The 21932-nt window shown below is 40.9% G+C and overlaps 1 protein-coding gene across 1 annotated transcript; it reads left to right on the top strand.

Moving 5' to 3' along the window:
* The first annotated feature begins 3332 nt into the window (after positions 1-3332).
* Positions 3333-20732, top strand: LOC113227742 (non-canonical poly(A) RNA polymerase protein Trf4-1-like). The gene is made up of 10 exons (XM_026460726.1): positions 3333-3826; positions 10433-10626; positions 14132-14271; positions 14553-14615; positions 14764-14895; positions 17075-17230; positions 17300-17404; positions 17481-17783; positions 18754-18931; positions 20239-20732. Exons 1-10 carry the CDS (start codon positions 3486-3488, stop codon positions 20730-20732), a joined length of 2106 nt encoding a protein of 701 aa, XP_026316511.1. The 5' UTR covers positions 3333-3485.
* Positions 20733-21932: the final 1200 nt, after the last annotated feature.

Raw genomic sequence — 21932 nt, 5'->3', positions numbered from 1 at the left:
ATTCCAGGGTGATGAGGCTGGTTGATGGAGGTGGCGTAGCGATTTATCTGCGATGCGATATTGACTGCGAGATCGTGACACAGTCGGTGACGAGCGCGGACTCACCTGAATATCTCTTTTTGGAAGTCACTCTGCACCATACTAGGGCCCTAATGGGAGTTTTCTACAGTCTTCACCTAAGAGTTGAGTACTTTGAGTATTTGGAGTCGGTACTGGCTGATCTACGTACCCGCTATGAGCATATTATACTCATGGGTGACTTTAATACCTGTCTTGTTAAGAATGACTGTCGATCGAGAAGGTTGCTTTCAGTCCTCCACTCACTTGATCTAAATTGTCTCGAGATATGTCCCACTAATTTTCCGCATAATGGTCGACCTTCCCTTTTGGATCTGATCGTCACTTCTTCTCCTGAGCTTCTTGATTCACATGGACAGTTTAATGCAGCTGCCATTTCTACCCATTACTTAATTTATGCTGCAATTAAAATTCGTCCACCTAAGCGCAGACATAAAACCATGATACTAGGCAATTATGGCAAAATTGATAATAATGCCCTTTATGAAGATGTGCTGAATTCCGCTTCAAGTAGTCAGAGTCAAACATTGCCCCGCTCCTTGGCTCACGCCAGATATTAAGGAATCTTGGACAGGCGCAACCGGGCTCGTATCAAATTGCGGAGGAATCCCACCGAAACCAACAGTATTTCTTACATCGGGTTACATATCCGCTGCAACAAGCTTTGCAGGAGCGCCAGGCGTAAACATTTTCACTCCACTATGGACGCTTGTCCGCCTACTAAGCTGTGGAATTATTTGAGGTCATGTCTTTCCCTCCAATGTCGATCTTAACGCGTTAAACAACTATTTTGCGTCTTCCCCAATGTGTTTAGATTCTACTTTTAATTCTAAAACGTTATCTACACTTTCCGGTGCACCTTGTCTTGCTTCAGCCTCTTTTGACTTTGGTAGGGTTACGGCAGCAGATGTGTTGAAAATACTTAAGTCTACGAAGTACTACGTACTACGAAGGCCGTTGGTAATGACGGCTTGAGACTTGATATGATCACCTCAATAAGGGATCTGGTGGCTTCTATCTTAGCTTATATCCTTAGTTTTTCGCTTTCCAGTGGTGCGTTTCCCACTGGATGGAAACAAGCCCACGTGATTCCTCTCCCTAAAAAAATCAAACCCTTTCTTCCATTACCGTCCTATCTCCAAACTCCCTATATAATCCAAAATCCTAGAGCACTATGTTCACAATCGGCTCACTAACCACCTCCTACTCTGTTCGCACTGTTGATTTTGATTTGTTACTGCTGTACTCAAAACCATAAATCTGCCTCCCATAGCGGTATTCTGGTTCCATTCGTATCTGTTTGGTCGTTCTCAGCTCGTTAAGACCGGTGACAAGCGTTCGAACTGGTGTAGCCTTACGGCTGGCGTTCTGCATGGTGAGGTTTTATCTCCTATACTTTTTTCTGTCTTTATCGGTAAAATTACATTTTCGTTCACTTCTTCTGTCCACCTCTATGCCGATGACCTTCAAATATATACTGCAGCCCGCCTTGAGGATGTAGTTTCTGCTGTCGGCACATTAAATGCCGACCTACAAACAGTTTCCGTATGGGCAAAGAACTACGGACTTCTTTTAAATGCACAAAACTCCCAAGCCATAATTATTGGCAGTCGCCATTCCATCTCCAGAATCTATGGTGGTGTCCAATTTGGTTCTGAACGATTTCATTATTTCTTTTTCCTCTTCAGTAGAAAGTTTGGGCATTATAATGGATCAGACACTTTCTTGGTCGAAGCAAGTCGCTGATGTCAGTCGTAAAATCTTTGCATCACTTCACTCCTTCAAACGGCTGCAGTACTTTCTTCCTCTCTCCATCAAATTTATGCTCATACACACTCTTCTTCTACCTCTTTTGGACCTCGCCTACCTTGTTCTTTCGGAGGAACTTCTTAACAAGTTGGAGCGGCTTTAAAACCAGTAAATTAGATTTGTGTTCGGCTTGAAAAAGTACGATCACACTTCCGGGTTCAGAGCTGAAGTTGCTGCCTATCCGTCTCCGTAGAAATGCCCACGTTTTATGTTTCCTATATAAAATCCTTTTCCATCACTCTTTTCCTAGCTATCTTCGTGAGCGTTTCCAATACCGCCAGGCTATGGATGACCGCTTGTGTTCCGGTACTAATTTGTCCTTCGTCATTCCACAACACAGTTCACAAAAGTATTCGGAATCGTTCATAGTGAACTCTACTCGTATGTGGAACCTTGCTCCCAGGGTCACCCTCGGTTCGGATATTCAGAGGTGCCCTTTTGAAATCTTGGGATTATTCAGACTTCTCATGTTAGAGCTTACAAAATATTTATTTACATTTCACATATTTAGTTATAGTCTTATTTTATACATTCATTCTATTATATATTTTATATGTATTAGTGTATCATCATTTATTTAATATTATGTATTCGAGTGTACTTTTGATATAATAAATTTATTCTTCTATTTAATGATTTATTAGATTTTATTGCCGACCCAACAACTAACTTTCCTTTCAATTATTCAAAGATTAGCTGGAAGAAATCCCTTTATCGGGTAAGCTCGCCTTTGTATAATAACATTCTATTTCTTTGTTAATTTGTAAATTGTGTGTGTTGTACAATAAAGTGTTTACATACATACATATAAAATAATCAATGATGATCCCTGTGACAATTAATAAAAATTCACAAAATATGACCTTGTAACAACGTGCACTAATTTACGCATTTCATAAATTATTATGATAAGCCTTGCTTTAATATAAATAGGTTTTCTGTAATTAAAAACATTAAACAAACATCAGAATAACACAAAATTAACTATTTATAATATTCATTAATTAATTAATATTAAAATTAAATGTGATGTCCGTGTTATTTATTATTATTTTTTGGATCGATTCAGAGTCATAAACGTTCACCACAACGATTCAAAAAATCGATTCAAAGCAAAGTGTTACGAATATTCACGTAAATGTGATATCACTAGAGTTGTCGAAGGCAAATTTGGTGTGTGTGTGTATCCAAATCTTGGTTGGATGTGTACAATAATTTTCTTTGCCAATGAAAAGTAATTTTCTAGTAATTGTTGTTATTCTTTTTAATTAAGCGCTTATAAAAGTGGTCTTAAAATTAAATTTTAAAAAACAGTAACAACGTATAAAGTTTAAAATATATTATTTTAATTGTATGATAAGGATGGAGGAGTGCTTTTAGCAAGAACATATTAAAATCAAATACTTTGACTAAAAATTCAGAACTTATTTTGCAAAGATGGCGCCCCCTAGTTGAACTGTCAATTTTACGCGTGTCGTCCATGTTTCGAAAGTGGTGTGTGACTTATTTTTGTGTTGTGTTCATTTTCAATGCAATTTTATAAATGTGAAATGCTACAGCATGTGTCATTCCATATAGTAGAACCTTGCTCCGGCTGAATGGATCCCGCCGTCGCGTGGTATCAGCCCGAGCAGGAAGGACCAGCGAAGCGCCTGTGGCTTCGGATTTGGGAAACTCAAAGTGAAATAGAGAAAATGAACTTAAAAAATTTAGAAAATGCTAACCCTAATGTAAATAAAGGACAAGACTTTATACCAACAAATGACGTGAACGGTGAAAATAGGAACAATAATAACTACTTTAATCCCGCGAGGAGGAAAGTGAACGATAACCGCGCATCGACGTTTAACTTGAACAAAAATCATGACGCCCTCATAGGAGAGTACGGCGGGTGTCCGTGGAGGAGGCCCGACCATGTATACAAGCCAGGAATTCTGGGGTAAGTTCTGTTTTTTATCCATGTCCTAGCAATGCGCTCCGTCACAGCTGTCAACGTGCTTAGCGCGTTGCTAGGGGCACTATTCCGACTGCACGACGAATAAAATATTTATGAAGTTTATTTAGAGTCGTTATTCGGTTTAAGCAAAATTTCTTGCATATGCAAAGATACAGTCAACTTAGAGCAACCTTTGCCCCAGTGTCAGAACATAACCAAACTTCTGATCTTGGTCGCGCAGCGCTGTTTCAGCACATTTTATCTTCATGCCTCACTTGCGTAGTGCAAAAAAACATATGAGATGGCGCAATGTTTATATTCCTCCAGGTATTGATGCAAGGTCCTGACCTTATTTGACCCATTTATTAGTACTGTTAGATCATTCCTGTAGCTGATACTCTGATTAAAGTCCAATGTTCCACATTGGGTAGTTATTTTTATATAGCAAGACACTTGTTAATGTGGTTAATGAAATTGAGTTGTCAAATTAGATAAAGCTGTCCCATCTATGAAGCAGATAATATTTTTGGGGACATGCATACCATTGTAAGAATAGTAAGCTATGTAAAACAGTCACACACATTCGCCTTTTTGATTTTAATTATAATAACTAATGGTTTTAATTTGCAATTTGAAAAATGACTTTGTGTGTTTGTACTTTCAAATGTGGCTGGCTGAGCCTGCTTACATTACTCTGATTCCTGCTGTTGTACAAGGTCAAATGATAGGGCGAAAAGATTCACTTGGATTTCAAACAAGTTGAGTTTAATGTAAACATTTTAAGATAAGACATGTGTATTTGCAAGCACACTGGTAGAACATTTTTAAAATTGTTGTCAACAAAGAATGTAAAATTGAAACTGAATTTTTACATGTTTGTATTAAGTTGATTCAAAATTTATTTTATGATCAGCATTTTCAGTGACAAAGATTTTCTGTCTCTTTAAAACCCATGAACAAAAAGACCAAAATATGCAGTTATTTAGTATTAAAATACATAATTCTGTTTAAGTCCACTATTATAAATTGTTGATTAACTGTATGGACAGTTACATAATAAAAAATAGTCCACAAATTGCAAATTTTCACCATTGTATACTCAGACACATCTCTGAGCCACAAGCTGATAGTGAGTGGTCAGTCCCACTGAATTGTACTATGTCCAAGGTTGTTGACACATCACTTTAGCCACTGGCCCTGTGCCAGCCTCCCACGTTCCTCAAAATAGGACTCTTAATTGCTGAGCTCTGTGCTTCTCATTACAATTATTGATGGTACACTAGATATGCCGTACCTACATCTTAAGTGCAGCATTCGTCATAGTTATGCATTGTTGTCATTATTACCAATAGTGTCGCTTCAAACCTTGTCCCAGTCAACTTTAATCATGATTATTCATACACAAGTATGCCCAGTTAATTTCAAATTAGTGAGTTATTTGTTGTAGCTGGAAAATAAACAACATTGACTAACATAGAGATAAATGTGTGGAAAATAAAGTTACACAATTAATCCTGTGGTTTATTTTGATTGAGGTGTAACATGAAGAAATTTTGTTTTGTTTTGTGACATAATTCACTATTATATACAGGTTGTCCCAGACCTCAACGTCAAGCGAGGTCGAGGCGAGAGGCCAGGTTATATCGGTTCTGGTAAAAATAAAATAAATATCCATGTCACTTATTTAATTGATAATAGGCATATTTTTGAAAATGTTCAAAATCAACACTCTATAGTCCATTTGTTTAGGTATTTAACTAAATGTAAACAATCTTGAGATGTCTATTTAATAAAATATACATTTATAAAATGATTTTTACTTACCTTCAAATACAAAATACAAATATTTCGCTGCATTTGAAATTGCATGCCTATTTTTGTACCTATTTATTTGTAAAGCATATATGTATTTCAATAAAAAGATGTATCAAGATTGTTTACATTTACTTAAGTACCTAAACAAATGGACTATAGTCCACATCTTTAGGTACTGTCATCACAAATTTGCAAATTTTGCAGTTGTTTATTTTTTGACGTAATCTTAAATAGCCTTACTATTTGTCGCAGTCACAAATCAATTCATGAATGTTGTCAGGTTAGAAAAAAAAGTTTCATGGTTTAAAACAATTACATCACCTAACTTTGATACTTCATATTCTAAAAAAAACGTACTACTCTACTCTGGGCAAGTTATTTGAAAAGATGGCCCTTTTAGTCAAGATTTCACAATGGTGCAATACTTGCCACTTTTCATTCTATAAAAAATATTATTGCTTATTTTGTTCTAAAAGGACCACAGTTCAAAAAATCTATACTATGAGAAAAGTAGTAATTTTGAATAGTAAAGTCGATCTTTGAGATCAGCTTTATAATTGTGTATGATAGTATGACATAGTTAGTAATGCTGAACGACATGAATTAGAGTTGGAAAAATTTATTACCATTTTTTATTCCATAAAAAATTTAATTGCAAATTTTTTTGCAAAAGGACCTCATCGAAAAAAGGAATCCTAAAACAAATGTAAGTGGGTCAAATGAATAATTAGTTGATTGTTGTATTTTAAAATTTAAAGAAAATTATTAAATTTTAATAAAAATGAATTATTTTAGTACTTTTATTGCATCATTTTTTTGTATAAAGCTAAAGTAAATGCTCATATTGTTTGCCTTCGGCACAAATATAGGCTCTGTATCGCCTCAAAAAATAGTATGAATCTTTTTGCATTCATTTCTTTCTATTTTGGGGCACAGTTCGGCTTGTATAATATTATGCAGCCCCAGTAAAGAAAGGAAAGGGTTCAAGGTCTCTCAGGGACTATTCATCTCACTCTATTACATCTTTCCGTCACACTTACATTATGGTAAAGCCAAACTTTTTAAACTCTTCGTCCTGTCATTATCCCATGCTAGGTGGGGTCGGCACAACATGTATTTTTCTTCCACTCTCGCCTATCAACTGTCATTTTTATACTCACACCTTTCTTATCCATGTCATTTTTCACAAATTTTATAAAAAAAATAAACAACTGCAAAATTTGCAAATTTGTAATGAATGACAGTACCCAAAGACGTGGTCTAGGTGTCGGTTTTCAATAATATGCCTATTATCACTTGATTAAGTGACATGGATTTCTTATTTCATTTTTACCAAAATTTATATAACCTTGCCTCTCGCCCGGTGCCCGCTTGACGTTTACTTTCGGGACATCTTGCATAAAACACTGTAGAATGCAAGTAATTTACAAGTGCACATGTACTTCTCACACTGTGAACTGTACAATCTATAATAATAATATATATGTAATAGATCTCTACTAAATACAAAAGACTACTAAAAGATCTATACTAAAATAGATCCGTCTCATTTGCCAGATCGACATTAAAGTCTTTGATTAATAAATTTATTATGAGTGCATAAAAAACTATTTATTTATTATGCATGATGTAAGAGTTGTCAAAAATTTAACTTTAAATTTAACCCTGCTGGAGTTATAACTCAAAATTGTTATTAAATACTAATAATTTACTTGAGAGGGTCTTTTCATCATTTGACGGTTTAGTCTTCAGGAAAAGGCCAAAATAAAATTGATTGTGGTGGGTAATGTTTTTAAACTGCACTATTACGAAATCACTAGATTATTGCGACGGAAGTGGCCGTCGCACTACCTACCGAGCGTCAAAAATATATGTACATTTATAACAGATGGTCAAAATCCATTTAGATTTCTAGTGGAAATACTACGTTGACGATCGGCGCAGATTTTGACGGGAAGTGGCCGCATACACGATGCTATCGTGTTTTAAGACGGAATTTATCGAAAAATACATTTACTAACTATTCAAAATCCACCTACATTGCTGTTACTTTGTTTTCGATTTAGCGCCAAATATTCCGTTTCATATTTTCTTAGTAAGATTTAGGATGAAATCCATCTCAAGTGCACAGTCAATGTTAAGATATTACTTAAATCAACTGTATTAAATAAATATGTATAACTCGAACGCATATCAAAAGTAACTCATCCATTACCCGTCATACGAGAGCTGTGAAAATTTCAGGTTTTAAAACGTCATTCAGCTTTGATACTTACAATCGTTTTTAGTTCTAGTCAATCAAGATCCTGATTTTTTAAATATAATTTCAAGTGACGGGACGAACAAGTCGTGCGCCTCGTGGTAAGCGACACGCCTATTCGTAACACTTGCAGTGCCACACAGAGCTTTAAATCGCTAAAATCCTATGGGCACTGCCATTGCGCCCGTCACCTTGAGACATAAGTTGTGAAGTCCCATTTCATGTTCATTGCTAATAGGTACAGAATGCAATGTAATTACACTAACACAGCTTCAGGCACAGTAACCCACATATAAGCCGCCTGCGAGTTGAGTCAACCGCCTGCGTCGCTGCGTATGCGCCGCACCGCCTTTGTCGCTGTCGACGCCGAGCGCTAAATTTAGCCGCGTCGCTGTGCCGGCCAAAACACTGCACCAATGTTTTACTACTAACAAACATATAGTAGATTTGATAATAATCATGTTCCTCTACATTCTTAGTCTCTTAACCCTCAAGTCAACGAAGTAATGGATAAAATAAGCTCCTCCTCGCAGCATCGAAACAACCTGCAGTAGGCAAAACCGGTCCAGTACAAAACAACATTGCGACATCAATGTTGGAATATTAATTTGCGACGAAGAAAGAATCTTCTCGTCAAACAACGCCCGCGCCCAGCTATGGTACATATGAGGGTTGATAAAATACGCTACACGGAAGAATCAGAGAGGGGATCATTGGCTCGACGATTCAACAAGCGTGCAAGAAAGGAGAGCGCGCAGCTCCGAGCGGCCTTGTCAATGGCAGTCAGTGCCCCCGGTGCTACAACTCGCTGTACTATTGTAAAGCCGCACTGTAGCTCTCAGCGTCCAATACGTCAACGTCAGTATGTCAACGTATAAACTCGTTACTTCAACGTTTCTGGTTGAGGGCGCGGCGCTGTCGATATCGAAAAGTGTATTCACCATAACATACTCTACGTAAATTGTGTATAATTAAGTCTTACTTCATTCATCTAAATTAGCCCTTATCTAAATAGCGGTGTTGTAAAATGGCTAAACGGGTAAAACACTAGCTGCTCAGGTTGTGAGTAGAGTCTAAAAGAGCAAGATACGACTGAATCGAGGTCACATGAGATTACAGAGTCGACTAGTTAGAACGACTCGTTACGCGTTGCATTACTCATTCCGGTGGCGTGCTTAAGAAGTCAGAAAAATGCATAATGAATGACGCATGCATTGTGGCGTACAACCCTGACAACCTGAATAACTGTTAAATGATACGTAATTGGTCCTGGTTTTTCTAGATATTGTATTACTGTCCAGCACTTTGGGGAAACGGACAGTTCCCCATTTAGGAATCTTAAGATCTAAAATTAGCTAAGTTTTTTGGTTCGTTTAATTTGCCTTTGTAGGTTTACAAGAGTAACGGGTCTACTTCCGAAGGCCGAATCTTACATTCCTAGACTTGCAAGGCGAGCGTGTCGAGCCACGTGCTCGCCAGCCAAACATTCGTATCGCAGCCAATCGTTTCACATGACCATTGTTACTTGTCATAGTCCACATTCCTTCCATTAGTCTCACTTATTTAGTACATACCATACGTGTTTCGAACACACGCTAATGCGCAATTCAAATGTGCCAGTGTGTTAAGTACACGGAACAACTTAAAAGGTTGATTTTCAAGTGGATTAGAAATGCCAGGGCTCCTCAAATGTTGAGGTCTTTTATAAATTCATAATTGCATGTTAATACAAAAAGGTCAAGAGGCGACATGTCAAATGTCATTTGATCACGCCCAAGAACGATTTAGAGAGATTATGCAATTAGTGATTAGTGCTGAGCGTAGCTGGTGTACGCCTGAGTGACGATGGACGCGGACGGCGAGAGGCGTTTGCTTGCGACTGGAGTGTCGCGGAACTGAATGAGTACTTGAAAATGCGCTGTTACATAACGCGCGTAGTAAATGAACGTAGTTAGAAACATTGTATGCAACAGGCACATCGCTCTTGGCTATAAACAAATACGGTGTTGGTACACTACTTGGTAGAAAATTGATAAATACGTGACTATAAGCAAATATAAAGTAAAATGCATAAACTTCTTCTTCTTACATAAACGCTACAATTGATTCCACAACTACGTACATGACAATAATTGATGATTGAAAAAAATGAGAATTCTCATACTCCATACTTAAAAATAAAATAAATAGTAATTGAAATTACGTAAAAAATACATTTATTGCAAAAGCGTTTACACTTCCGGACACATAATTCGAGCCACCACGCATTTTCAGTATTAAGTGCCCTAAGCTTAAACAATGTTTGAGTGATATTATGCAATTTTGAAACTAATATACTAAACGTCTTTTCCATAAGTCCTTGTTGGCAATGTGGATTTGCAAAACCGGGGGAAAACTTTTTTTTCGATGATAACGCTATTTTTGTATTCTAGCCCTTTACGACAAAAATGCGAGCTGGCTCGAATTATGTGTCCGGGAGTATATTTCCTGAGAGAATAACTTCTTTTATTGAGTGTACGTGTTCTTCCACGCAGGTTACACGAAGAGATCGAGCACTTCTACATGTACATGTCGCCGTCGGAGACGGAGCACCTCGTGCGCACGACTGTGGTGAACCGAATCCGCAGCGCCATCCTGTCGCTGTGGCCGCAAGCGCGCGTCGAGGTGTTCGGTTCCTTCCGCACTGGACTCTACCTGCCCACCAGTGACATTGACCTCGTCGTTATAGGTCAGTAAAGTTTTGAGTTTCACAGACGGCTACAATATTACGAATGCTTCTGAAGTAATTATTGAGAATAGATGCAAGGTCTAAGTGATAGTCGTAATGGCGCTAAGAACAGTTGCGTACAGTAGGTTTTAGCTAGGTGTATATTACAGCAATTTGGTACTGTTGGACTTATATCTTATTCGGGTATATTGTAACGAAAACACTTCAGTAATCTTAACAAGTGCTGTTTGTGTTCACATCCGGTGCATTGTGTCAAGAATCGTTATCGTTGAGTCTTAATAACTTGGCCGCTGAGTTGTAACACATGTGACGTCATCACATCAGGTTACGGCTTAGCACTATAATTACGCGCCGCACTAGCGATTGTCCACCGCGCTACGTCGATCGGGCACCGCGGCATCGGCACCGCGGCATCGGCACCGCGGCATCGGCACCGCGCCGCATGTGGCAAGGTGTTTGCAAACGAGTGGTGAGTAGTCCGCCGTTGCCACTGCCGTTAAAGTTAACGGGTTTCTGCCGTGTATTATGATAGTATCCTCCTTAGATAGGATCCTTCTTAACCACAGGACACACTTGCTTATAAGGGGAGCTGATGTTATATAACTGGAAGGCACGTAACGTCGCCGCTCGTAAACTGCACCGCATGACGCCGGCGGTCGATGTAAATCGTGCGTCATCCCGCCGAACATGACGTTGGGACGTCCGGTGCCAATTTCTGATTGCAATAATTGCAGATCACTTTCCCGTACTGTTATGGGGCGGTAGAGCTCCTAAAAATCAATTCAGATGTAGGTATTACAGTCGTATCGAGATGCAAAAAGTACTTGTTTCCGTTTTGTTCGGATATGGTGTCACGTGGTCCGATAAAGTAGAGCGCATAATCCGGTTCCCGCGGTGCGGGCTGCGGCGGCCATCAGCTGCGGGAGTGGAGGCCTTGGGCACACTTGCGATAACAGCCTCAAGTTGTTTTCTTGTTTTTGGTCAGATGAACTGGTTAGAAAGAATTATTAATTACAAATATTCCAAAACTAATTATACCGCTTATGGCCACCAACGTGGTACAGGCTGACATGCCGGTGAAGGCATTTGTTAAAATTGAGAAGTTCATACCTCTACCAGAAATGAATACCATTTGCCGCCTTCGAAGCAACATACCCATAGAACAACATAGTCATTTGTCATTACACCATCGCACATTTTCTTCAATATGTATATCACGGTTTTATTACTGTTACTAACTATCATTATTGTACACGCGGGTACCGGTACTTTTGTTGCAAAGTGTTTACATATATTTAGTGCTATTTTATTGGCAAAAAATATTATGGTGCGTTTGGTGACTAGTACTCATCTATTTCCAGTCTCCGTGAACAGATGAGTACTAGCAACAAGATGTTGACAATTAGTTCGAGTTGCGTCGACGACGCGACGTTGGGTTTCGCACGGCCAAGGGCTCTCAATGGGAATTGCGCCGTTTAATTGACGCGGTGACGATTAATTGAGCCAGAATCCGAAGAAGAAGTACCGACTTCCTTCTTTTTGTAAGTAGGACCTCCTGTTTGTAACTCCTGGGGGAGTTAGTTAAACAATAGTTGGTATGGTGCTAGGAGTGAGGCGACTCTTGGTCGGGATTTACCCCGCCCGAGCATTACCTCTATTGACCTCAGGACGTGTGTTTTATGTAATGTAATGCTAATCGAAATATGTAATCGCTTTATCAGAGTTACCATTCGACGTGATATCAAGGGCGTTCGTATTGCGAATATTGCGCAATTGCTAATGTTTGTTTTGTTTACCTGCGCCGGCGCCTGCAGCGACGACGCGGGGCGCGGTAATCTCGCGCTATTTTGACGCTCCTTATCTGTTATTTTACTACGCATATTATTTGTAAATTCGTTGGGGCAACCGCGCTTTCGCGGACTGCAGGCAACTTTTATTAAACGGGAGCAGTAACGTTTGTACAGTTTTTGTTCACCTGCTGTCTGATTTTATAGACGCGAGCCCAACGTTACTTCTTTAATGACGGATGATACACTTCCTTCCACTACACATTGATGCTAATTGCCAGAAAGTGGCACCAATTACCTAGTCTCAAACCAAGGAATTCCCTAAACTGTTAACCCCAAAGTCACCACATGCCGTTGCGTAACAATGAGTAAAGGCGTCACACAATCATAATAACAAAATGTGAATAATCTGTAGAGTGCAACAAATTGTTACACCTATTAGTGGCGCGGAGTTTATTTTTTATCGCAGTCGCCTTGCCAACACACCACTTTACGATCTACTGCTGGTGACGCGTTTCTTCAATAATAAGTTAGCATGCCTTGCACAATGCCTTTTGAGGCTTCACACAAAAAAGGATTAAGATAGGAAACTTCGCAAATGGTCGAAGAGCTTGCGTGGGTAAGGTCGCAGTTGGCCGAACGCTCAACATGGGCAGTTGTTACCAAGTGGTAATGTGTGTGTCCAGCAGTCCGTCGCGCGGTGCGATGCGACACAGCCAACATTACATATTGCAGTCAACTCAATGCACAGGCTTGAATTAAAACAGGCCAGTCGAGGAATTCCCTCGTGATCGATTGTTAAGCGGCTGCGGCATGACTCAATGTCATGCGGGCGTAATATCACACGCGCAGACCGGCTCGGTCGCGGCGACGCCGCCGGCGCCGGCGCGCGACTCTCTTTTGTCAATAGCTTAACACGTTACACGTTAGCTCCGTGCCCGTACATACGAGAGTTAAGAGTTCGCGCAGTCGCACCGAGTCTGTATTTACGTTGCACTCGCGAATGGCGACCGGCGAAGGGTACACGTCTGGATATTAACTGCTAATCGCCAAAAACAAAACTGCGTGTGGACGACGCGACCGCGATGCAGCCTGTTATAATCAACTGCTGAAAAAGGGACCACTTTTAGGGATTTGGGACGCAAACATGCAGCTTAAAAAAAGGGAGCCTTTCATAGCTAGGATTCATTTTATATTTGCGGTTTTTATATTTAACGCGAATACTGCATACACTGATTAGTAACCGGCCAAAGCACATTATCTTAAGATACATTTCTTCGAAAATTGCATAACGTAACACAAATAAAGTGTTGTGGCGTTTAGAATTCGACGCACCGCTGTGCAAGAATCGCGACTCGTAGGTCGGATGTCGTGGTAATGGAATGGAGTCGTTAGCGGCATGAAGGTACATCACAATATAATGACTTGGTAACAATGATAATATCATATAAAACGTAGGCCACGGCGGCACACCGCAGCGCCGGCGGCTGCGACATTTCAGCCAGTATGTTTACTCAGGTGTCGCGAAGAATTTCAGTTTTAATGGCGTTTAATATATTTAATTATTTGCTTCATTGACAAACAGACATGCATTGTTATTACTTATTAGCAACGACTGCCCGGTTTATTTGATCTGCAGACGACTGCGGATTCGTATTTATTTCTTGTTTTTATGCCTGTCTATGGATTTAATTGAAAATGCGCATTTTGCATTGCAGGACAGTGGGAGAAGCTGCCGCTGTGGACGCTGGAGCGCGAGTTAGTGGTGCAGGATATAGCAGAGAAGGAGAGCATCAAGGTGCTGGAGAAGGCCACCGTGCCCATCGTCAAGATGACCGACAAGTACTCTGACGTCAAGGCGAGTACACACGCACCAATCTAAACAACTATAAACTGATTTTTAACAATGGGAACCTGGGTTCCTGTAAACATAGCTAAGCTAATGTACACTGTCCTTCCAATTCGTGAAGTTCGAGGATTTTATTGAATCTTATCGCTGGAATTCGCTTTAATTTTGAATTAGGAATTCAAAATTCAATAAACTTGTAGCATTTCAGTGTTTTTCATGAAACGAGTGACAGCGTGGTTACGGTTGATATAAACGGATTAACAAGAGTGAATTTACTTGTGTGGCTGCAGGTGGACATCTCTTTCAACATGAGCAGTGGCGTCAAGAGCGCAGAGCTCATCAAGCAGTTCAAAGTGAGTATCCAACGAAGGATATGCTTTTTATTCATATACAACCAACCGGTAGACGAGCAGTGGTGGGCTTACCGTACAGTAGGTAGAAAATTTTTCATCGACGACCGACCATCGATTACCGTTAACTACCGTGTCGTGTTGTCTGTAGGAGCAGTACCCTTACCTGTCCCGCCTGGTGATGGTGCTGAAGCAGTTCCTTTTGCAGCGTGACCTCAACGAAGTTTTCACCGGTGGCATCTCCTCATACTCGCTCATCCTCATGTGCATCAGTTTCTTGCAGGTAGTCCCTATCACTTTACTACACTACTTTTGTAAACAGAATGTAAGAAATCGTATTCCAGAAAATTTTAAGAGGATGGGTCGACCAGACGACACTACCGCCTTTTGTATTCGACAGCCTTGTTGGCGTCTCTGTCGGGATTGATAGCGAGCGCGCGTGTGTGGGCGAGACATCTCTCGTTTCGTATTTCCGCCCTTACTAAATGTTAAGGCAGAATGAAAATTTGGCGGGATTTAAACGCACATTATTTGAGTATTTAATTGAAAAATCATTTTACACGTTAAAGGAATTTTGTTAACTTATTTCACATTAACTTATTTATTATTTATTATTGAGACGAACGTGACTGTACGACATTGATTTATTTACATTGATTATTATCTTAATTAAATTATTTTTGTTTTGATGTCCTAACTGTTGTAGATTTTAAGACTTGGTCCTGTGAAGGTGGAAGCCTATAATCAGTGGTTTATGACTATTTAATGATAATTATTAGTGTTATTTTATTATTATTATTTCGAAGTATTGGACAAGTATAATTAATAATAATAGTATAATTCGGATGCCTTGATGGTACGTCATCTTTATTGTGCCTATGATGACGAAGAAAATGATTTGGTTTGATTTGATTTGTCGTTTATAGCTTCGAGAGTGTCCTTTAGTTTTTTTTAATAATATGAAGCGATGGCACTAACAAGTCGTGCGCCTGATTGTATGTAAGCTACACGCGTGTCCATAACAGTTGCAGTGCCACTCAGAGCTTGAAATCGCAAAGATCTGAGGGGCACTACCATTGCACCCGTCACCATAAGACATAACTTGACAAGACCCATGTGCCTGTAATTTCACCAGCACCCTTACCCTTCAAAACCGGAACACAGTAATGGTGACATCACTGCTTGGCGGCATGAATAGGTAAGGTGGCAGTACTTCCCACTTCTTCAACTTCGTTTAATAAAGAAATGTCAATCTGTTTAATTTTACACTACAAGTACAAATTAACTATATAAACCACGAGCCCTATACCCCACTTATGGTGGGGTCGGGCTCGGCCTGCGGCGCGTGGTCGGTTTCAGATTACGGGGTGTGCTTAACCTTGTGGGTGGCACACTGATTAGTACTAATCATGGCATTTTTTCCCTAAATACTTCTCTTTTTGGCATATCTTCCAAGAAAAAAGAATCGTAACAGAGAGACGGTCGAGATATAACAACGCTGTCAGTATCTTATTTCCACTACATCGGGAAGTATGCCTTACATTTTGAACAATTGTGAAATCTTGACTCATAATTTAGTCTCCGTATACTACCTACGTAAGGTGGCGTGCGGACGCTTCAAGCTTCGCCCTCCGTTAGACCTCGGCCTACGGCCTCGAAGACTACAGACCCCCGCATGCCAATTTTCAGCTGCATCGAAGCAAGTTTTTCTTCGGCCGCCATTTTGGATTCGCCATCTTAATGTTTTTTTACACAAGCAATTAACAGTGGTCACTGTTACCCTCTATGACATTCCTTCCAGCACTTTCTACCTATCTCTAATAGTTTCCGTGATAGAAGGCCTCGGAATTTGTATGGCGGCCATCTTATTTATTTGAATTTCGAACATTTTTTACTTTCTGCGGAAATTGACCAAGGTGTATCTCATAAAAGTGCACAAAAATCCCCCCCCATATATTATAGTTTTTGCAGGCCGTTGATCACTCGTTTACGTTTTCCACATTCAGGTCTCATATTTGATTCTTTGCTTTGGAGCCTATCCGCATACAACGGTATAAATATCTTTTTTCTACCATATCGGCAAGTATGCGTTCTATTTTTCTAAGTGAGTCAGGATTTGTAGCTTTATATTATATATAACCACAACAATGACCCTAGGTCGGTGTACTAAATTTCATTCAGTTCGATCTGTTAGTATTCATAATTATAACGAAACTTTTTCAGTTACTTCCCCGAAAAAAAAAAATCTCAATAAAATGCATCCTAAATAGGTTAATATATTGTCTTTTTAAACACACTAAAGTTTGAATTTTAGGTGTGTTTGATAAATTTGATTTGTTTGGGTGCCATATTGTTATGAACAAATTTTGTTGCTTTTTCCCAATTTTCTTGTACACGTATATCCGTGGCTTACACCCCGTATAATTGAATAAAATTTGCATTTCACAATGTCGCGACTTCAGCTGCATCCTCGGCCGGAGCGTCTGCGGCAGCCGCACAACCTGGGCGTGCTGCTGATCGAGTTCTTCGAGTTGTACGGGCGCAAGTTCAACTACGTCAAGACCGCCATCCGCGTCAAGAGCGGCGGCTGCTACGTCTCCAAAGACGAGATACAAAAGGTACCCGCGCCGTAGCAATACGCGCGCCGCCCCGACTCGCTCGTGGCTCAACCCGCATGTGCGTCGCAGGAGATGAACGACGGGCACCGGCCGTCGCTGCTGTGCATCGAGGACCCGCTGACGCCCGGCAACGACATCGGCCGTTCCAGCTACGGCGCGCTGCAGGTGAAGCAGGTACGGCGCCGCCCTCCCGCCCCGCGCCCGCGACCGCCCCCGCGACCGCCCCTACGTTGAGTGCCCGTGTGTGCAGGCGTTCGACTACGGCTACATAATCCTGCAGCAGGCCGTGGCGCCGCACAACGCGCTGCTGGCGCGCCACTCGGTGCTGGGCCGCGTGGTGCGCGTCACCGACCACGTGCTGCAGTACCGGCGCTGGGTGCGCGACACCTTCGAGCCCTACTTCTTCCCGCACCGCCTGCGCCTGCGCCCGCCGGAGCCGCGGCCGCAGCGCTCCAGTCCCGAGCCCGACCGGGAGCCCGAGCGGGGGCCGGACCGGAGGCCCGAGCGGGGGCCCGAGCCGGAGCCCGACGCCGAGCCCTCCGACAGCGATCGGGTCGGTTCCTTCACTTGCCGTTATTTCGGTTCACTCGAGGGGCGGCTGTTCATCCACGTTCCTATACTTTGAACTGATGCGAATGCAAAAGTTGATATTTGTATTTGGATTTTTATTAACTACAATATTAAATAGAATTTGTTTGTGGTATTTGTGGGGTGTGTGGAAGTTCTAAAATGTTCTAAGGTAAAAAAATAACGGAAAAATTAAAAATCTAATAATTTTGCAATGAATGACGCTATGGCGTTGCTGATTACTTCAAAACGTGTGTCATTTACGCTATATATATATATTTTTTCATCTGGACGAAAGTTACTCAACGTTTTCTCTGAAAGTAAGCATATTGGTAATACCGGTCTTTTTTTTTCATAAACCAAGTGACGCGATGAACAAACGGTTCCAGTTCAGTTCCAGTGCCATTCAAAGCAAAAACCTGATCGTCACCCTGACACATAAGTTGACATGTCCCACGTGCATGTAATTTCACCAGCACTCTTACTTTACTCTTCAAAACCTGAAAGTAGCCATGCTTACATTACTGCTTGGCGGCAGAAATAAGTAAGGTGCCAGTACTTCCTTGGATAATTTTTTCACTAGGAGCTCTACTAATAGTAAATAATTAATGGCTATACTGCTAATGTCTTCAATTTTCGCATTTGTACCTATCGCTTTTCAAAGTATAGGAATCTGAAAATAAAACGTATGTCACAAAATTGCGGTTTACAAAACACCGTATCGGGCACCGACCCTTAATAATGAAGTGACAAAAAAAATTAAAGTGATATGTAAAAAAGAGAAAAGTATACGCGGCACTACCCACGTCCCGTATTTGGTCGGTGCCCAATATTACAATTTTTATTTGGTGTGATAACTCGCATACACCTAGTAAATGTTTGAGTTTCGTCACTACTGTCGAACGAGCGGGTTTGCCCCTGGGTCGGCCGGGCCGTGACGGGTGCGTTGCCGGCAGGAGTGGTCGGACAGCGGGTCGCGCGCGGGCACCGCGGGCGGCGGGCCGGCGCGCACGTCGCCGCCGCCGCTGTCGGCGCTGCAGTGCTCGTCGCCCACGCCGCGCCGGGTGTCGGCGCACCAGTCGCTCATCATCCACCACATCACGTCCAACTCGGACTTCAACAACATCCCCTCAGGCGAGTGGCTCCTTCGGGCTTCTCTGTTTTAACGCCGCTGCACGTCCTTGCTTTCATTTCAAAAGGAAAGCAAGGACCTTTAGGAGTAGGAGCTTTATTACGTGTCAACCATCGACAGGTCCCTGCGTCTTCTTTCCTCGCATCTTTTTACATCAAGATTGTCTAGTAATGACGTCGATCGCTTTTTTTTTTAATTGTTATTTTCTTAATCCCCAGCACTCGTTATTTCCGCATTTATGCAACAAAAATTCGAACACGGGTAATTCGCATCATACTTTACTGGGACAGTCGAAAATTTTCAATCCGCATATGGTACATTATTGCAGTTGTCGGGAAGTAAAGGATTGCTGGACGAGTATGAGTTACAAGGCGGAGCTTGAGTGAAGCCTTGTATTAATACGAATCAAGTAATACTCGTTCCCGCCGAGGTTTACATAGTGATTTTCTCAAGCAGTGTGAGGAAATAATAGAAAACTAAAGAAGATGTATAATAGGAAAATTAAAAAAAAATATCAAAATTAAAAGTAATATTTGACATATTATTGAGTACTTAGGTTTTCGCGATTGTTACACATGGAAATGAAACTATTTTTGTGGGTTCAACCGTGTCAATTCACAGTCAACTGTTGACCATGGGACCTGTAAAGGGCCTGGAATCTTGGTTTGTTTGACAAAACAAATCCATCTACTGTGAACTGGCAACCGGTTCTTTTTCAATTTTGACAACTTTACACGGTGAAGGTGTAGTGTATGTGTAATAAAAATACACTCGAGAGCAATGAATCCGGGTCACTAAAAGAATCCGAAAAATCTCGGAAACTAATAATGCTAGGTTAATGCAATAAATTGTATTTAATAGACAATTTAATACTCCTTAAATGAAGGTATTAAAACTTTTTAGTTATTGTAAAGTTATATCATAAAAAAATCAAATATGAAAAGGGAACACTTTCGAAGATGGACCTACGAAATTACAGCATTTGTTTTTGCTTTTGTTTGTAATCTGTCATTTATGTGGGTACATAAACCATGTTGATAGTGCTTAATATTCATTATTTAAGCTGAAATCATGTCGCTTACACTTGAAGAATGCACCAGAATACTTACATTGGTGGAAACTGGCCGGAGTCAGCGCGATACAGCCAGGACTGTCGGTGTGTCGCTGTCAACAGTACAAAGAGTTCTCCGACGTTACGAAGAAACTGGTTCTAACCTACGCAGACCAGGAACGGGCAGAACTAGGTGTACCACAGCACGAGAAGACCTATACTTGGTGAACACCATGTTTCGAAATCGCTTTCTCACAGGAGCTGAACTCACAAATCAGTTTCGACGCCTCGGAGGAAGTAACCCAAGTGCATGGACAGTAAGACGTCGGCTTGCTGAATCTAACTTAAAACCCCTTAGACCTGCAAACGGCCCTAAACTGGAGCGTGGGCATCGTATTTCAAGACTAAGATATGCCCAGAACCACGTAAATTGGAGTATTGAAGATTGGTCGAAAGTTATGTTCTCCGACGAATCAAAATTTATGCTCTACAAGCACGATGGAAGGCACAGAGTGTATAGAAGACCAGGGGAAAGATTCAAGCAAGCATGCATCGAAGAAAAAGTAGCCTACGGTGGTGGGTCTGTACTTGTGTGGGCCGGAATTTCTTCTGAAAGTCGCACAGAGCTGGTGATCATAGAAAACGGCTCTTTAACTAGCGAAAGATATGTAGATGAAATCCTCAATGAACACGTTGGTCCATTTATGGTCAATTTTGGTGAGGATGCTATATTTATGCATGACAATGCCTGACCTCATACAGGTAGGATTGTAAATGACTACCTTCAAGAGATGAACATTACTTGTATGGAGTGGCCAGCGCGCAGCCCGGATATCAACCCGATCGAGTATGCTTGGGACGAGCTAGGGAGATGCGTAAAACAACGAAACCCTCCCCCAATCACGCTTCGTGAGCTCAAAATTGCTCTCACAGAGGAATGGGAGAATATTTCCCAAAATCGTATAAGGAACTTGGTGTACAGCATGCCAAACCGCCTAAACGCAGTAATGGAAGCACGAGGAGGCAATACGAAGTATTAAAATTCAAGAAAATCGTATTAAGTTCAAAAATTTCATGTTTCCTATTTTTGTTTTAAGGAGAGATCAGCAGTTTTTTTTCTTTATGTAATTTTGTGTAAATAAAATGTATGGTGACTCATATTTTTTTTACTTTCATTTAAGGAGCATTAAATTGTCTATTAAATATAATTTATTGCATTAACCTAGCATTCTTACTTTCCGAGATTTTTTGGATTCTTTAAGTGACCCGGATTCATTGCTCTCGAGTGTATTTAAAAACTACGTACTTTTATTCAATAAATCAGATGCAAACAATGTTTTCCTTTATCCTGTAAAGTTGTCAAAATTGAGATAATACCGGTTGCTAGTTCACAGTCGATACGTGGTGTAAATCCGGATAAATAGTTTCATTTCTTATTAGTCATATTGTTTTTAATGTTTACAAAAACTTTAGGCTGAGTCCTATTTTAATTAGAGTTTTTGATTTAAGAGAATATTTGACCGTAGTATTTGCTTTTGTCACTAGCACTTATTTTCGTGGTGAACATAGGAAAAAAGATCGAAATTACAAAAGAATGCCCAGGTATTTTGGTCATCGAGTTAGTTCATGTACTCGGTAACGCTAGTTTATGTTACGGCCTTTTTTTTTTGTATAAAATGCGATTAAATTACGAACTCTCGGCAGGTGTCTGTACGATCACACGGGCCATAAATGACTTCGACCGGCACGTTTGAGAAGATGATATTTTGAATATGAGTGCCCGCGATCGGCCGCCATCCGAACCCGGGCGGCCGGAAGGCGCCGCTCAATGAAAGTGCTCCGCAGGCGTGATGCAGCAGCGCTTCGCGGCGGGCGACGCGGCGGGCAAGGGGCGCCTGCGCGCGTTCCCGTCGCGGCCGCGGCGCGCGTCGCCGCCCCCGCCCGCGCCGCCC

Source organism: Hyposmocoma kahamanoa, unplaced genomic scaffold (genome assembly GCF_003589595.1).
Source record: "Hyposmocoma kahamanoa isolate Upper Pololo Valley unplaced genomic scaffold, ASM358959v1 215, whole genome shotgun sequence".
Lineage (NCBI taxonomy): Eukaryota > Metazoa > Arthropoda > Insecta > Lepidoptera > Cosmopterigidae > Hyposmocoma > Hyposmocoma kahamanoa.
This window is presented reverse-complemented; position numbering and strand designations above follow the sequence as displayed.

Excerpts from the sequence above, each read along its gene's own strand:
- LOC113227742 (XM_026460726.1), top strand. The coding sequence starts at position 3,486 with ATGGATCCCGCCGTCGCGTGGTATCAGCCCGAGCAGGAAGGACCAGCG. Across the intron at positions 17,784-18,753 it reads AGCCCTCCGACAGCGATCGG|GAGTGGTCGGACAGCGGGTC; the intron begins GTCGGTTCCTTC and ends CGTTGCCGGCAG. Across the intron at positions 18,932-20,238 it reads CTTCAACAACATCCCCTCAG|GAGCTGAACTCACAAATCAG; the intron begins GCGAGTGGCTCC and ends GCTTTCTCACAG.